A 17,748-nucleotide genomic window follows, 5' to 3' on the forward strand; every position below is an offset into this window, starting at 1 on the left:
TGCAGGCATGAGCTGCCCTCAGGGAGGCGCAGGGAGACTCAGGCAGAGGGGCTTAGACACCACTAGGGGTGGGCTTGGAGAGTCTGGGCAGGAAATTCAGACATCCAAGGGTTCGGGACACGGTGCCAGGTTTGGTGGACACAACTTCTCGGTTCCACAAATGAGTCCCATGGGGAGGTACACGGCCAAAACAGAAAAGTCACGCCTGCGGCTGGAAGAGGTGCTGTCACTTAGCCGATTTTATTGGCCCTCATCACACCTTTAGCCAGACCGCCGCAGCCACACATTGCCTCTGGTTCAGCTTTCAGGCACTGGATGGCCCAGACGCTCGCTGTGCGTGTCCTCACGCAACAGATGCGTGCTACAGCCACCAGCCCACGTGGGAGTCCCAGCTGTGGAAAGAGGCTTTGACCTTCTTTCCTTGCCAGGTTCTCAAGAAGCCTTAGGACAAGAGGCTCAGGGGTCGGGAGACCCCTCGAAGGCTCGACAGCTGTGGCAGATCACGTGCGGACCCCTGCTGCTCGGTGGACCACTCGGCGAGTGGGCCCAGACCCCCACGTTCTCCACGCTCTGCTTCAGGCAACGACCAGACTGTGGGCAGTCTCAGCCCAGACACTCACGTCATGACCAGGGAACTCTAGGAACGCCGGCGAGTGGTCCTCGGCAGCTGTCTGGCATTGGACACAGTCTCGGCAGCCCAGGGGGCCCTTGTGCAGAGAGGTCAGAGGGACTGCTGCGCGTGTGTTCCCATAAATGTCCACGCCACCAGCCAAAACACTCACCGCAAACCGAGGAATCCGCCCAGTTGCAACTGTCGCCCTCCCTCTTCCATTTAAATATCCTTCAGGCCCGGCGTCTCCGAGCCTCATCGGGCTCCCTTCAAACTTCAAATTGCAGTTTTACTCCCTAATTTAACCTGTAATCATTGTTCTTCTTATAATATTCCTAAGCACACCTGTCGTGAAGCCTCTGACTCTGCTAGCCCAGGGCCAGGCTCAGCCGATGACAACAGCTAGTCCTTGGGGCCGACGAGGACGCAGAAGCCTGCCCACCTCGACGACGCATGAGCCAGCATCGCCCTCACAGGACGGTGGCTCGTCCCCGACCGCACTTAACCAGAGTCTGTCCCTGTTAAACAACAGGGCAACGACTGAGGATTCCCAGCTGCCCGTTTCTCACTCTTGACTTTGCGTCACCGAACTTCAGCTGGGCTCTCCCGCCTACAGCCCGGCCGCCCCCACGTCGGAACAGGCACACAGGTGAACACTGCCCCCTTAGCACCGCAGTCTGGGGATCTGCCGACTGCAGAGGAAAATGCCCCCACAGCGGCAGGCGATTTCGCACCTGCCGACCCACCCGCAAAGTTCCTGCTGGCCCTGTTCACGTCTCCCTGTAGGAAAAACTTCTGTTCTGTTTGATTTCGGATGCTTGCAGATTTGAAACCAGAGCATCCTCCCCAGAGTAACAGTCTTTTTGATTCAAGTTGCTCTGTATCTAAGTCTGCGTATGTTTTTCCTTGACAGGAGGGTCCTAGCTCCGGCCACTGCCCCCGAGGGTGCTCCCCAGCCTCCTGCCCGCCCCTCCCCATCATTCTCCTACTGCGGCCAGCGGCCAGAGGGCAGTGTGAATGTCAGTGCGTAACACTGCGCTGCTGGGGGTGGGGGGCTGGGCCACTTTGTGCCAGGAGACAGTGAGCCCTGCAGGCAGCCGCAGGGCGGGGTCCAGCTGGTCCTGGGTCCTGTCTGGACCCGTCCATCAGCTGGGATGCTGACACTCAGCCCTGCCTGGGAGTGACAGCCTCCCCAGCATCCCCAGCTTCCCTGGAAGGGACCTGCAGTGCCCACCCTCCCCTGCAGGGCCCCTCCCAGCTTTCCAGTCTGTCTCCAGAATATGGCTGATGCTCTGCAGATTCCACAGCCCCTCGGCAGCAGCTGCTGGGAGACGGGGCGGTGGGTATTGGTCTGTGTGGGACGCATTCGCTGTCCGACCACAACGCCGCTGCTCCAAGGGCACGAGAGGAAGAAAGGGGATCCTTACTGATACTTAGTGTGCCAGCCCGTCACGTGCTCCTTTTTTGTCCCCAGTTTTGGGAGGTCATCAGTGATGAGCATGGCATCGACCCCACCGGCAGTTACCATGGAGACAGTGACTTGCAGCTGGAGAGGATCAACGTGTACTACAATGAAGCCGCTGGTGATTATCAGAACATTTTTTGCCCCCTCGCCTTGCTCTCCGTTCCGTGGCAGACGCAGAGTACTAGGAACATGCAAATGACAAAGAAGGGCCTCCTGCCTTCATTTTAAATGTCCACGGCTGAGAAACACACGGCAGAGTTCCTTAAGTCTCCTGCATGTCTGCCATGACTAAGCAAGCCTGACCTCCCTTGTCAGAGCAGAAAGTGCTCTAATCTCCTGCTTTTGTCTCCTGCTGGAGTTTTGTCTGATGAATTCTGCCGTGAATTCAGGCACACAGAGCAGGGCGTTGTCTGTGATTCCTTTGCCAACCTCAGGTCTAAGTTCTGCTCTGTCCCCACAGGTAACAAGTATGTGCCTCGGGCCATCCTGGTGGACCTGGAGCCGGGCACCATGGACTCGGTCAGGTCTGGACCCTTCGGCCAGATCTTCAGGCCCGACAACTTCGTGTTCGGTACGTAGCCATGACCCAGGGGCACCGGCCCAGTGGGTCTCCTTCCTCCTCAGCCCCGTGGAGATCCCAGCTCTGACTGCTGAGTGTGGGGTGGAGGCCGTGTGTCCACAGAGAGTCCTGACTGCACCCGGTCCACGGGCTGTCACTCCTCCGGCCCCTCCGGGCAGCTCAGAGAACAGGGCCCGCCTGCAGAGGCTGCTGTAGCCCCCCGATCACCCCTGACACAGCAGCCTGGGAAGGGCAGTGAACAAAGAGCAGAGAAAGGCCTCAGACAGCAGGTAACGTGTCATTTCAGAGGACCAGTGACAGCAGGCAAGCACTGTAAGAAGCCAGAGGCCAAAGGCACAGGTGTGAGCAGGAGCTGAGACAGCTGCTGAGAGCGCACAGCGCCCTGACCTCACTGCCTCCACCCTGTCTGTTCACCGTGGCTAATTTAGGTCCTCTAAACATTGAATGCAGGCCTGGGTGACCTGGCTGTGAATACGGCGCCGTCCCCCAGAACCGGGCCCTGCTGGGGCCCAGCTCACCCAGTGGTGAGACGTCCTGCCCCACAATCCCAATTCCCCAGCAGACGGGCGGGCAGGCAGGGCGCGATGGCTCTGCATCTTCACCAGGAACCAGGCAGCTTCAGGTGAGTCACCAGAATGAGAGGGCTGCCTGGAAGCTGATATTCATTGCAGCTCTTGGCCGAGAACCACCAGACCAGCTCTGAGCCCAGCACCTCCCGAGATGAGGACTCAGATCCCTGTTTCCTGGGGGCCGGGGAGAGACTGGAGATGTCTGGCAAGTGAAGAGAACACCTGGGAACATGAAACTTGCAGGAGCTGAAAACTGCAGGTGTCCGGAAAGTGTGGAGAAGACAGTCATGAGCTCAGGGGCCAAGCCAGGACCCAGGGCTACGCATGGGGAGGGGCTTCCTGCTGAGCGTCTCTGTAGCCGACACCGTCCCCTGTTCCTGTGACACTGCCCTTCCCAGACCCTCTTCTGCATGTCCTCCCTGTAACACCCCTTGGGAAGGAGGACCAGCCAAGGATGGACTGGAGGTGAAACAGCCCCGCTTCCCTGACTCAGAGGGGCCGCCCGGTGACCAGGTCTCTTACCGAGCCCGCACGGAACGCAGCTTCCTTCCTTCCCTCCCTGCTCTGTCCCCACCGCCCTCCACCCGCCTCCCAGGATCAGCCCCCTACAAACTTCCACTCAGATCCTTGTCTCATGCCCAGAAATAAACCCGCACACCTACAGTCAATTACTCTTCGACAAAGGAGGCAAAAATATACAATGGAGAAAAGACAGTCTCTTCAGTAAGTGGTGTTTGGGAAGCCGGGCAGTCTCGTGTAAATTAACGAAATTAGAACACTCCCTCACTAAACAAGAAGTTCACACTGCACAGCACAGGGAACTATATTCAGTATCTTACAGTAACTTATGGTGAAAAAGAATATGAAAATGAATATATGTATGCTCATGTATGACTGAAGCATTGTGCTGGACACCAGAAACTGACACAACATTGTAAACTGACTACACTTCAATAAAAAATAAATATTTATATACATGAAAAAGACCACTCCCTCACACCATACACATTAGTAACCTCAAAATGGCTTAAAGACCTAAATGTAAGACAGGACACTATAAATCTCCTGGAAGAGAACCTCTCTGACATAAATCGTATCAGTATCTTCCTAGCTCAGTCTCCCAAGGCGAAAGAAAGAAAAATAGAGATAACCAAATGGAATCTAACCAAACTTAAAAGCTTTTGCACAGCAAAGGAAACCATAAACAAAACGAAAAGACAGCCAGTGGACTGGGAGAAAACATTTGCAAATGATCTGACCGACAAGGGCTTAATTTCCAAAATATGCAAATAGCTCATACAGCTCAGTATCAAGAAACAAACAACTCAAGCCAAAAGTGGGCAGAAGACCTAAACAGCCATCTCCCCAAAGAAGACATACAGATGGCCAACGGGCACATGAAAAGATGCTCAACATCGCTAATTATTAGAGAAATGCAAATCAAAACCACAGTGAGACATCACCTCGTATCAACCAGAACGGCCATCCATCATCAAAACGTCTACGAATAATAGATGCTGGAGAGAGTGCGGAGAAAACAGAAGGCTCTTACACTGTTGGTGGGAATGTAAATTGGTGCAGCCACTACGGAAAACAGTACAGAGTTTCCTTAAAAAACTAAAAATAGACTTACCATTTGATCCAGCAACCTCACTCCTGGGCATAGATCTGGAAAAGATGAAAATTCTAGTTCAAAAAGACACATGCACCCCAATGTTCACAGCAGCACTGTTTATAATTGCCAAGGTGTGGAAGCAAGCTAAGTGTCCATCAACAGATGACTGGATAAAGAAGAGGTGGTATATTTATACAGTGGAATACTACTCAGCCATAAAAAGAATAGAATCATGCCATTTGCCGCAACATGGATTGACCTAGAGATTATCATACTAAGTGAAGTCAGACAAAGACAAATATTATGATACCACTTATATATGGAATCTAAAAAAATAATACAAATGAATTTATTTACAAAAGAGAAACAGACTCACAGGCATAGAAAACAAAGTATGGTTACCAAAGGGGAAAGGGGGGAGGGATAAATTAGGAGTTCGGGATTAGCAGATACAAACTACTATATACCAAATAAATTAAAAAGCCCTACTGTACATCACAGGGAACTACATTCGATATCTTGTAATAACCTATAATGGAAAAGAATCTGAAAAAGAATAATATATATATATGGCTGAATCACTTTGCTGTACACCTGAAAGCAACACAATATTTTAATATAGTTATACTTCAAAAAAATGTTTAAAAAGAGCATATTATTAGACTCCACATATGAGTGATATTCAGTATCTTGTAATAATCTTTAATGGAAAAAATATGAAAACAAATATATGTATGCACATGCGTGACTGGGACATTGTGCTGCACCCCAGAGACTGATACATTGTAATTGACTGTATTTCAACAAAAAAGAGCATATTATAATAAAAATTAATAACTAAGATAAAACAGAATCCTTGTCTCAGGCCCACTCCTGGGGCCCGACCTCAGACCACAGGGCAGGCGAGGTTGTAGTTCTCTGCTGCACAAACCCGGGGCGTAACCCTCACAATAATTTTACAGCGTCTGGCAGGGCACGGTGGGGCCTCTGTCCCCACTCCTCCATCCGCAGCGCAGCGCCCCTTCCCTGCTCCTCAGGTGGGGGCAGAACCCAGTTCCTCGCGGCTGGGGTCCAGGGTCCCTGTTGGGCTGGTCTTGGCTGTCAGCCAGAGGCTGCTCTCAGGGCAGCCTGCCGACCCTACCACACGGCCCACAGCACAGCAGCTGCCCCTTCCAGGCCACCTGGAGAAGTGTCTCCACTGCTTTGAGACTGACCGCGTCTTCTGCACCAGCTGGAGGAAATTCCTTAACGGGCTCATGTGATTAGGGAAGGCCCGCCAGGTCATCTCCTGACTTCAGGGTCAACTGATTTGAGAACTTAATTACACCTGCAGAATCCCTTCACTGCAGCGCCTAGGTTAGAGTCTGACTGAACACCTGGGAAAAGGTGGCTGCACACCGGGCGGGGTGCACCTTGGGGCTTAGAATTCTGCGTCCCACAAAGAACGGTTTGGGGCGTGGGATGAACTGGGTCCCTGGAACTTCTGGTTCTGACACCTGGACCTGCGTTCAGAGAGTGAGCATTTTTCTACTTAACAGTTACAGGGCTTTGGGCAAGTATTTTCATCTGTCTGAGCCTCAGTTTCTTTCTCCAGACAACGGTGATAACCGTCCCGACTTCAGAGGGCGACTGCGAGGATCACATGAGTAACACCCGTCAGGCCCCTGTCACATGGCAGGACAGCAGCGGGGGCTGCAGGGAGGGTCCCGCTGCTCAAGGACGGGCCCTGTGGCTTCTTGTCAGGAATTCCGCACAGGGGAGACCAGTTCTGGAATAGCTGGGGATTTTTTTTCAAGTGTTTTTGGAAGTATAGTTGATTTACAATGTTGTGTTAGTTTCAGAAGCACAGCACAGTGATTCAGTCACACACATACACACATATATATTCTTTTCCAGATTCCTTTCCGTTAGAGGTTATTACAAGATACTGAATATAGCGCCCTGTGCGGTACACACAGCAGGACCTTGTTGTTGATCTGTTTTGGGTACCTTTTAGCGTTGGGATATTTGATTTCCAGGTGTCTTTGACCACAGAAGTCTGTCTCCATGTGCTTATTCTTGGAAGAGTTAGTACACTTGCTCATCAGAATAAGGCCTTAATTGAATGGTATTAAAGGATCTCTTTGGCACAGATTTTCATGATGGGATGGAGCCTGTGTGTGCAAGCTGGGGGAGAAAGAATAAAAAAGGACGCTTAGTCATCCTTGGAATTTCACTTCGGACTGGCTCCGAGATGGTAGTTTAAATTAGCAACTACAGGCAGTTACAACGGAAGTTCCTGTCCCGGCTGGACTCGGAGCAGCGGCCGGCAGGGAGAGTCCCCATCTGACTTGCCCCTCCCGATCACTTCCTGGTCCCCTTGTCCCGCTTTCCCGCCGTGTCCTTGCAGCCCAGCGACAACCCTGGGCCCACATTAACACCTGGTCAGACCTGACTGCTCCCGGCTGGACCAGCCCCTGACCTGCGGGGCGTCGGAGCCCCCAGTCTTCCCCGCTCAGCCTGTGCCCTTCCACTGTGGATGTCCGCCCTGCCCCGGCCTCAGTCTGGCGTCTCCAGGGAGGGACCCAAACCCCTCATGAATTACAAAACTATCCAGCGTTAAAAGTATCTGTGAATCAGTACAGCGTACAAGTATTCTAGGAGTTAACAACAATTTGACTCTGAAGCACCCAGGACACAGAAATGACTGGCTGCGCATTGCTCCTCTGTCCTGTAACTCACCAAAACTCTCCCCTCTTGCCCTGACACACCCCAAACCAAGCTGTCCTCGGCTAGGCACCCCCTGCCAGCCGGTGAGGGGAAGTGACGGGTCCAAGACCTCCGGTTTCCTCCCAGGCAACAGGCACGCACCTGCGGCGTTCACGCTGTTGACTCTCCCTCGACAGTCCCGGCTCCTTTACTGCACGGGCGTCTCCATCTTCCTTAGTAGCCTTCTTCCTTCTCGTTGTAAAAGATTCTAACGACTTCTCTGCACCCAGACAGGGACACTAACTGTGAGGGATGGGTGAAGCCAGTTTAAGAGCTCTGCAGACCTAAGCCACTCTTAACATTTTTTCGGACGGGCCATACCGGCATCATACCAAACATATTTAACTTTCTACTTTCTTAAGTGTTTACGTTAGTTATAGCTTATACGTTATGAAATGAGTTAGGTTGCACAGACATTTAGCCTAACACTTACTAATTTCACTCCTGTGGACTTCCTTCCTTACTCTTGAGCTGTCACCCCAGCCCCATCTCAGATGTCTGAGGCCCCGGACACTAGCAAGGGCGATGCTTACAGTGCCCCATGTAACCCGGCTTTGCTGAGAAGCTTAAAAGACTGGACCTAACAAGTGTTTCCTCTAAGTAAGAAAAACAAGTTACATACACATCAGACTAAGAGCGTTCGACAGACCCTGGTATAATCAAATAATGAATCTCACACAAGTAATCTACCCCGTACTCGAAAGGACACCTGGTTCTGTTTTTGCGCTCCATGACAGTTAGACATAGGCAACAGCCGATGACAAACAAGCAGTAGCATTTCTCCCCAGTCAAGTCAAGTATTTCTGGGACTTCGTGGGCAAACAAAGGCGGGAACCGTGAACAGGAAACACTTGGGGGGCTTCTCTGGCTCCTGGCTGCATGACTAAGGAAGCCCGGGGACTGGAGTTTTCCATAACTTAAATGCTCGAAGGTCCGATAAACACTTTAAAATGCCCCTCAGTATGATTTCGTTGTTAAAAAAGGCACATCATATTTCGAGTGCATCTCCCCCGGCAGATTTTACAAGTTTGGTGGTAGCTGGTTGTTGCCCCCACTGCAAAGACTATTCTAGAAAAAGCTGTCCAGACCCCGTGGTGGGGGCAGAGAGAGGAGGGTCCTGTGTTGCAGGCGAAAACACTGGCAAGTTGGGACGGGGCACCGGTGAGCCATGGAGCCCCCGGGAGAGCAGAGCGGGACAAGGGCGGGGACGAGGGAGCAGGGCCAGCGGCTGGGCTGGACGCCTGGGGGCGGCTCTCCCCGCCTCTGCGCACACTTTCAGCAAAGTCGGAATCATTCGGCTCTGCAGGACCTGCTGGCTTTCTCACCTCACGGAGGGGGACGCTGACGTCAGTCTTTCCATAACCTCTGTTTGTCTTGAAAGTGGAACAGAGCGAACCTTGAGCTCTAAGAAGATGACCAGCACCCTTTCTGCACCCGGCTTGGCCCCATGGACATCGGCACGGCTGGCCTCACCCAAATTCTCTGGCAGCTCAGATTTTGGTGTGAAGAAAGCCTGTATTCAGAAAGTAGATGGCGAGGGAGCCAGGCAGTTGGAAAATGGCTGGAACAGGCTCCTTGGGTCCCATGCCTCCTGCAGGGGCTGGTCTAGTCCCAGCCCTGCCCTTGGGGGTGCTCGGGCTCAGAACAGTCCTGCAGGATGTGGGGACCCCCCACTGACCTGCAGACCCTCAGGGTTCAGGTGTGGAAAGAGCACCCAGATGGGGCCTCGGCTCCCTGCTTAGGAGTCCTGCTGCTTGTTCCCTGCTGTGACAACTGGGGCACGAAGGGCCGGGAATGCAGCACGGAGGTGTGCACACTGTGTCACGAGGCACAAAGGAGGGCGCATCACAGAGAGAGCCACACTGGATTTCAGCACTGATTTATAGAGAAGAGCTCCCTGGAAGGAGGGAGGGAAATAGTCATACCAGTTGTAATAGCTTAGATTTACATAACATTTACTGTGGATCAAGGGGTATTCTAAGTGCTTTCCTGTATTAATTCATTCAGTCCATGTAACAACCCCAGGAACTAGGTACAATTATTATTCCCACTTTACAGATGAGGCAATTGAGGCACAGAGAGGTTAAGTAACTTGCCGTAAGTCACACAGCTAATAAGTGGCAAAGTCAGGATTTGCATCCACTCCCATCCATCCAGGCCTGGGCTCCTAATACTTAGGGAATATAGGGGTGTGGGCTGAATGGGGGGAAATTCACTCCAGTCATGTGAACAGCCGTGGCCGTGTGAAGCAGATTAAATCAGAGAAACCAGTGTAGTCCAGACAGATTACGGAGGAAACGGCAGCAGCTGCAAGAAGGTTCCACACATTTGAGAATTTATGAGACTACGTCTCATTTAAGTCACGGTGTAAGAAGACAGAGTACTTCCCATTCTTAATGTCCAAGGCAAAGATGTTTGAAACCATGTTAAAAAGGAATAAACAAAAACATCTAAACAACCCATGAAAGGAAAAAAAAAAGGAAAAAGTCAAACATGAACGTGAAAATAAACACATCAGGGGAGAGTGGAAAGACACACCCGTGTTCTTTAGTAGTTGATACATTTCCTAATTGTGTACTCAGAAAATATATTTGTATGAAATGTGTTCTTACCACGTTAAAAATGTGTACATTTATGTCACATATGTGTATTACATAGTCACACACTGTATACTATATTTTTTTTCTCAATTTTGAAAGGTCTGACTGACAGCGCTAGTAAACACAATTCATACTGGGACATGAAACATTCTAGAAGGTAGCTGAAGAACATTACTATATATTTACTCCAAACTGTTGTTGTCTGGTGCAAAAATTTATAAATTTTGGACTTGACGTCTTCAAAGTAAATTAAACTGGAGCTCAGACTGTTCACGCTTCAGGCAGTCTTTTTAAAAAGGAAGCACCTCAAGTGCTTTAAGCAAAATTCCTCCATCTTCATAAAGAGATGCTTTTATTATAAACCTGGTCGTGTGCACTCAGTCAAAGGAGCAGACAGGGCTCTTTTACGTAAGTGTCACGGGAAGGAGAGACTGAGATGGCTTGTCCCCTGGGCCTTCTCTGAGGGCACAGAAGAAGAGAACGTGATACTGTCGCAGAATGACTGATACAATTTTACTGCTGGGATGGTTCTTGGGTTTCCATTATTCTACAGGGGAAACATATCTCAAAATTTCAGGACCCCCACTAAATATATTTCAACTAGATCACGTCTCTCTCTTAAGAGATTGGCACCACCACCGGAGTACCACGCATGCAGAGGGCACTTGAAGGCTCTCAGTGAAGGCAGGAGACGGGCGGGCAGGCAGACTGAGAGACGGGAGCCTGAGACCTTCAGTAAAACGCAGGCCCAGCCTTCACCTTCCCTCTCCAGTCTGAACATTGTCATCATCAGCCCAGAGTGCCTTGGGAGAGGGAGAGGCTCCGTCATTGGCAGTGACATCACGCCCAAAGCAGGAAATGACACGTGGCTGGAGGATGTCGGCTCCCCTCCCCCACCACCCTGCCCAACAGCCAGAAGAGCTGCTCCATTTTAGACATAAAGAGAAAAGGGGAAAACCCACCTTCTCCCCAGAACTCTTCAAAGTCTATTCTGGGGCAGGGAGGCTCAGTTGGCCTCCTTCCCTCCTGTTGTCTGCACGGTGCTGTGTGGCCCTTGGCGGGGTCTGGGATGCCCAGGTGGTGGAGGAGGGCAGCTCAGCTCACAGCCCTGGGATGAGTCACCTTAGGTCAGGCAGGCATTATTCAAAACTCTGCCTGTGTGTGCGTCTGATTATACATGAACAGACATGAAGGCGGGGGCTGGCGAGGAGGCAGGCTGGGTGCACTTTGTGGGGCAGAGAGGGCAGCCTTGGGAAGAACGTTTGCTGCCAGTGACCCCCAGGGGCCTGGGCCTGCTGGAATGAATGCTGTCACTGACATAGTCATTAAACACCCAGTTCACAGACATTGTCTTTCGTCTTCACAATGTAACGAAAACCAATTCCCATGTTTCAGACACAGTAACAGAGGCTGAGAGGTTAGGTGACCTGCTTAACCACCCAACCAGGATGCAGCAAAGTGGGCATCCTCCCACGAGCACGGAGATGCCCACCTGTCAGGGTCCCCAAGTCCCCAGTACCGTCCCTTCCAGGTCTCATCTTCTGCTCCTACTTGGCCCCAAATTCCCACCTTGAATGAAACAAAAACCAAAAGACAGTAATCTCCAGAAGAATCTTGGTGGAACCTTGTAATCAGAGAAGTTACCTGGAGCAGGGCCATTCTCTGGAGAGGTTCTGGGAGGCTCCAGCGGGTCGTGAAGAGCCCAGGACATGGGAGCTGGGGGTAGCGGTGGAGGCCGGGTCCTAGGCATCTGGAAAGAACATCTGTAGGAGGGGCTGAGCACTGGGGGCCTAGCAGCATGGGGGAGGGGGGCGGAGAGGAGGAGGAGGAGGCCTAGGAAACCCATCCCTGACCTGCGGGGAGGTGCCCGGCACCTGCTTGCCTGCCTTTGGAGGGACCCCGAGGACTGGCCTCCTGAAGCAGGGGTGACGAAGCCGTGACTTTGCCCACCATTAATGTGGCAAATGGGCTTAAACGTTTATGACAGCATCGCCTTGGATTTTATGGGGGCGTTTTTGCTCCATAAACTGGACCTGCTTTCATATAGAGCTTCTCATTTCCTACTCACAAAGCCAGCTGCGGGGCACCTATAATTACCATCCTTTCATAGCTGGAGAAACTGGCCCCAGAGAGGAAACAGAGGATGTGCTGGGATGGTCCCTGAGAACAATGACGGCTGGGTCTTACCTCACCCGGACCAAGCCTCTAAAACTCACCTGGGCTCTCCCTTTGTAGAAGGGAGCTAGATGCCTTCACTGACTAGCTTTGGGGCTGGTCAGCTCTTCCAGCCTCCGCCTCCAAGCTGTGAAACTGGGGGAGGAACAAAGTTTACTCGAGAACAGCATAAGTACAAAGGGAGCCATGTAGGTAATTCAAAATTTTCTAGCAGTCGGTATTAGTCTAGCAGGCATTTAAAAAATTTGACAGAAAAAAAGTGAAAATAAATTCAAAAAATATATCCAAGATATTACTTTGATAAATAATAAACAAAAATTAGGATTGGAATATTTTACATTCTTATCACTTCTTGAGTCCACGAAATATGACGAGCATTCCACATTAAAGCACATCTGAACCCAGACTCCACGGCCCAGCTGTCCAGTGGCCACACGTGGCTGCGGCCTGGAGCCGGACGCGGGGATTAGGGGGCATCATGCAGGAAGGCGCACGTGCTTCGGCGGCCGCCTGGCCATTAAGTTCTCTCCCGGACACGCACGCAGGCGGAATTGTCCACGTTTAAGTCCTTTACCAGGACCCCAGACCCAAAGCAGGCATGAGACAGATCCAGCGCCGAGTCACTTTTCCTGCCCCTTCCAAACCGACCACCTCCCTTACGCGTAGAGGCGAAAGGTCCCCACCCAGCCATCCTCGCCGTCCCTGAAGACAGCCGCCCATCGACCCCCACCGGGGAGCCGCAGTCCTCCCCGCCTACCACCCGCTCCGGGCCTTTGCACCCGCCGCGATTCCCACCCCGAATAGAGAACGAGACCCGGGGCCGAGGAGCCTGCCCGTGGGCAGGAAGCCCAGGGACGCTGCGGACCCGACCCCACAGGCAATTCTGGGCTGCCCACCCCCAGGGGCACGCGGGGGCGAGGGCCGGGCTCAGGGGCAGCCCCCCGGGACCCCGTGCGCCCGAGCGGCGCACCTCGCGCCGCGCCCCAGCTCCCCCTCGCGGTGCCGCAGTCCCCGCCGTCCCCGCCGCGTCGCCCCCGCGCCCCGCCCGCTGACGTCACCGCGCAGGAGGGGCGGGTCCCCCGCTATAAAAGGCGGGGCCGGGGGGCGGCGGCAGGTCTCTGCGCCCGAGTCCGCCGGTCCGCGCCGCGCACAGTCCAGGGCCTGAGGCTTCACCCGCTCCGCAGCCGGCACCATGCGCGAGATCGTGCACATCCAGGCGGGCCAGTGCGGCAACCAGATTGGCGCCAAGGTGTGCGCCGAGGAGGGGTTGGGATGGGGGCGGCGGGTCCCCAGGGTGCGCGACGGGGAGGGAATGAGGAGGGGACGGCGGGTCCCCAGGATGCGGGACCAGGAAAGGGCCCGGGTCCACAGGGTGAGGACCGAGGAGGGGTCGGGGAGGGGGTGGCGGGTCCCCGGGGTGCGCGCCGGGGCCCGGGAGGGGCTGGGGAGGGGGCGGCGGGTCCTCAGGGTGAGGACCAAGGAGAGGTGGGAGAGGGGGTGGCGGGTCCCCAGGGTACGCGCCGTGGCCGGAGAGGGGCCAGAGAGAGGGTGGCGGCCCCGGGTGGCGCGTTCTATGCTGAGGCGCCGGGCGGGGCCCAGGAACCACAAAACCTGATCTGCCCGGATGCGCGCGGCAATGCAGCTGTGTAAGCCTTTAATCAAGGCCTTTTGAAATTTCCTCGGACCCGGCCCTTGTGCGGACCGTGGTTGATATTTCCCTGGTAGATTGGCCTCTGAGATTTAGATGGGGGCTGCGGTCGTATTAACCCAAAGTCCTCATGCGGAATTTAATTTGTATATTTTGTCTGTAGTTTGAATGAGGAAATGCAGTGTCATCGGGTGACAGATGTTAGGGAGACGTCTCATGGGTCCCACAGACGATGATGTTAGACAGATCTCTAATGCGAGCACCATCTAGACAGGGTGACATACCACGTCGGAGTCCGATTCCGGTCTGCGAGGTGGCAGGTGGCCGTCCTGCTCTGTGACAGCCGCCCGCAGTGGGCGAGGCGCAGCCGCATGGTGCATGGGTGTGGGCGGGCGCCTGACAAGGACGTGGTCTCTTTCAGAACCGCCATATTGCCCACCCCAGCCTCCCGCCCCCTTTCCTGCTGCAGATTCACAATGCAGCCAGCCCCTCACTACCCGGCCAGCTCCAGCCACTGCCCCCGAGGGTGCTCCCCAGCCTCCTGCCCGCCCCTCCCCATCATTCTCCTACTGCGGCCAGAGGGCAGTGTGAATGTCAGTGCGTAACACTGCGCTGCTGGGGGTGGGGGGCTGGGCCACTTTGTGCCAGGAGACAGTGAGCCCTGCAGGCAGCCGCAGGGCGGGGTCCAGCTGGTCCTGGGTCCTGTCTGGACCCGTCCATCAGCTGGGATGCTGACACTCAGCCCTGCCTGGGAGTGACAGCCTCCCCAGCATCCCCAGCTTCCCTGGAAGGGACCTGCAGTGCCCACCCTCCCCCGCAGGGCCCCTCCCAGCTTTCCAGTCTGTCTCCAGAATATGGCTGATGCTCTGCAGATTCCACAGCCCCTCGGCAGCAGCTGCTGGGAGACGGGGCGGTGGGTATTGGTCTGTGTGGGACGCATTCGCTGTCCGACCACAACGCCGCTGCTCCAAGGGCACGAGAGGAAGAAAGGGGATCCTTACTGATACTTAGTGTGCCAGCCCATCACGTGCTCCTTTTTTGTCCCCAGTTTTGGGAGGTCATCAGTGATGAGCATGGCATCGACCCCACCGGCAGTTACCATGGAGACAGTGACTTGCAGCTGGAGAGGATCAATGTGTACTACAATGAAGCCGCTGGTGATTATCGGAACATTTTTAGCCCCCTCGCCTTGCTCTCCATTCTGTGGCAGACGCAGAGTACTAGGAACATGCAAATGACAAAGAAGGGCCTCCTGCCTTCATTTTAAATGTCCACGGCTGAGAAACACACGGCAGAGTTCCTTAAGTCTCCTGCATGTCTGCCATGACTAAGCAAGCCTGACCTCCCTTGTCAGAGCAGAAAGTGCTCTAATCTCCTGCTTTTGTCTCCTGCTGGAGTTTTGTCTGATGAATTCTGCCGTGAATTCAGGCACACAGAGCAGGGTGTTGTCTGTGATTCCTTTGCCAACCTCAGGTCTAAGTTCTGCTCTGTCCCCACAGGTAACAAGTATGTGCCTCGGGCCATCCTGGTGGACCTGGAGCCGGGCACCATGGACTCGGTCAGGTCTGGACCCTTCGGCCAGATCTTCAGGCCCGACAACTTCGTGTTCGGTACGTAGCCATGACCCAGGGGCACCGGCCCAGTGGGTCTCCTTCCTCCTCAGCCCCGTGGAGATCCCAGCTCTGACTGCTGAGTGCGGGGTGGAGGCCGTGTGTCCACAGAGAGTCCTGACTGCACCCGGTCCACGGGCTGTCACTCCTCCGGCCCCTCCGGGCAGCTCAGAGAACAGGGCCCGCCTGCAGAGGCTGCTGCAGCCCCCCGATCACCCCTGACACAGCAGCCTGGGAAGGGCAATGAACAAAGAGCAGAGAAAGGCCTCAGACAGCAGGTAACGTGTCATTTCAGAGGACCAGTGACAGCAGGCAAGCACTGCAAGAAGCCAGAGGCCAAAGGCACAGGTGTGAGCAGGAGCTGAGACAGCTGCTGAGAGCGCACAGCGCCCTGACCTCACTGCCTCCGCCCTGTCTGTTCACTGTGGCTGATTTAAGTATTTACAGAAGGTTGTTTGTTCTTAATTGTAAACCAGTAGGGTTTTGTTAAACCATCCTCTTACTCAATAACCTCATATAAACTAAACTTTTTCCTTTATTAGATCTCCAGTGTTTTTGAGGGTCACTGACATAAGAAGAGTTTTCTGTAGGTAGAAAGGGTTTCTAAAAGAATCTGTCCCCTTTAAAACTAGTCCAGAGTCAAAATGACAGAATTTAGAATTCCTTATTGAAGTTTTAGTGTCTGACATTCTCCTTGCTGCCCGGTAGGCCAGAGTGGTGCCGGGAACAACTGGGCCAAGGGCCACTACACGGAGGGCGCTGAGCTGGTGGACTCGGTCCTGGATGTGGTGAGGAAGGAGTCCGAGAGCTGTGACTGTCTGCAGGGCTTCCAGTTGACCCACTCGCTGGGGGGCGGCACGGGGTCGGGGATGGGGACCCTCCTCATCAGCAAGATCCGGGAGGAGTACCCCGACCGCATCATGAACACCTTCAGCGTGATGCCCTCGCCCAAGGTGTCGGACACTGTGGTCGAGCCCTACAACGCCACCCTCTCCGTGCACCAGCTGGTGGAGAACACGGACGAGACGTACTCCATCGACAATGAGGCGCTGTATGACATCTGCTTCCGCACCCTGAAACTGACCACGCCCACCTACGGGGACCTCAACCACCTGGTGTCGGCCACCATGAGCGGCGTCACCACCTGCCTGCGCTTCCCGGGCCAGCTCAACGCCGACCTGCGCAAGCTGGCCGTGAACATGGTGCCCTTCCCGCGCCTGCACTTCTTCATGCCCGGCTTCGCGCCGCTCACCAGCCGGGGCAGCCAGCAGTACCGCGCGCTGACGGTGCCCGAGCTCACCCAGCAGATGTTCGACTCCAAGAACATGATGGCCGCCTGCGACCCGCGCCACGGCCGCTACCTGACCGTGGCCGCCATCTTCCGGGGCCGCATGTCCATGAAGGAGGTGGACGAGCAGATGCTGAACGTGCAGAACAAGAACAGCAGCTACTTCGTGGAGTGGATCCCCAACAACGTGAAGACGGCCGTGTGCGACATCCCGCCCCGCGGGCTCAAGATGTCGGCCACCTTCATCGGCAACAGCACGGCCATCCAGGAGCTGTTCAAGCGCATCTCGGAGCAGTTCACGGCCATGTTCCGGCGCAAGGCCTTCCTGCACTGGTACACGGGCGAGGGCATGGACGAGATGGAGTTCACCGAGGCCGAGAGCAACATGAACGACCTGGTGTCCGAGTACCAGCAGTACCAGGACGCCACGGCCGACGAGCAGGGCGAGTTCGAGGAGGAGGAGGGCGAGGACGAGGCCTAAGAACTTCTCAAATCAGTGTGCATCCTTAGTGAACTTCTGTTGTCCTCAATCAAGCATGGTCTTTCTATTTGTATACTATGGTGCTCAGTTTTGCCTCTGTCAGAAATTCACTGTTGATGTAATAATGTGGAATTCCTCTGAAAATTACAGTATTGTCTAAGATATCTATACTAATAAAAAAGCATGTCTAAAACCTAACGTCTTTTTATTTTAAATGTTTTTATTTTTTCACTAAATGCTTCTTTGCTTTTTTGTTTATAATTTCTCAATTTTTTTTCTTTCTTTTGGAGGCAGGGGGTAATCAGGCTTAATTTATTTGTTTGTTTTTTAACGAGGTGCTGGGGATTGAACCCAGGACC

At 53.9% G+C, this 17,748-nt stretch overlaps 2 protein-coding genes across 3 annotated transcripts in view; one reads left to right on the forward strand and one right to left on the reverse strand.

The window, feature by feature from the left end:
• Positions 1-11,913, reverse strand: part of PSMG4 (proteasome assembly chaperone 4) — a 71,141-nt gene extending 59,228 nt beyond the window's left edge. The window contains exons 1-2 of one of the 2 annotated variants that reach the window (XM_072945774.1): positions 6,829-6,902; positions 4,858-4,892 (exon numbers count right to left, since the gene is read on the reverse strand). In XM_072945774.1, the coding sequence (XP_072801875.1) occupies positions 4,858-4,892; positions 6,829-6,887 (94 nt within the window). In that variant the 5' untranslated portion in view covers positions 6,888-6,902. Of the gene's footprint in view, positions 1-4,857; positions 4,893-6,828; positions 6,903-11,831 lie in introns of those variants that run through there. The other variant, XM_072945776.1, reaches the window with a different exon arrangement.
• A 1,541-nt stretch (positions 11,914-13,454) lies between these two features.
• TUBB2A (tubulin beta 2A class IIa) lies at positions 13,455-17,587 on the forward strand. Its single transcript, XM_072945771.1, has 4 exons — positions 13,455-13,611; positions 15,059-15,167; positions 15,510-15,620; positions 16,329-17,587. The coding sequence occupies exons 1-4, from the start codon at positions 13,555-13,557 to the stop codon at positions 17,387-17,389; spliced, it is 1,338 nt and encodes a 445-aa protein (XP_072801872.1). The 5' UTR covers positions 13,455-13,554; the 3' UTR covers positions 17,390-17,587.
• Positions 17,588-17,748: the final 161 nt, after the last annotated feature.

The sequence above is a fragment of the Vicugna pacos genome, chromosome 20 (assembly GCF_048564905.1).
Source record: "Vicugna pacos chromosome 20, VicPac4, whole genome shotgun sequence".
NCBI classification, from domain to species: domain Eukaryota; kingdom Metazoa; phylum Chordata; class Mammalia; order Artiodactyla; family Camelidae; genus Vicugna; species Vicugna pacos.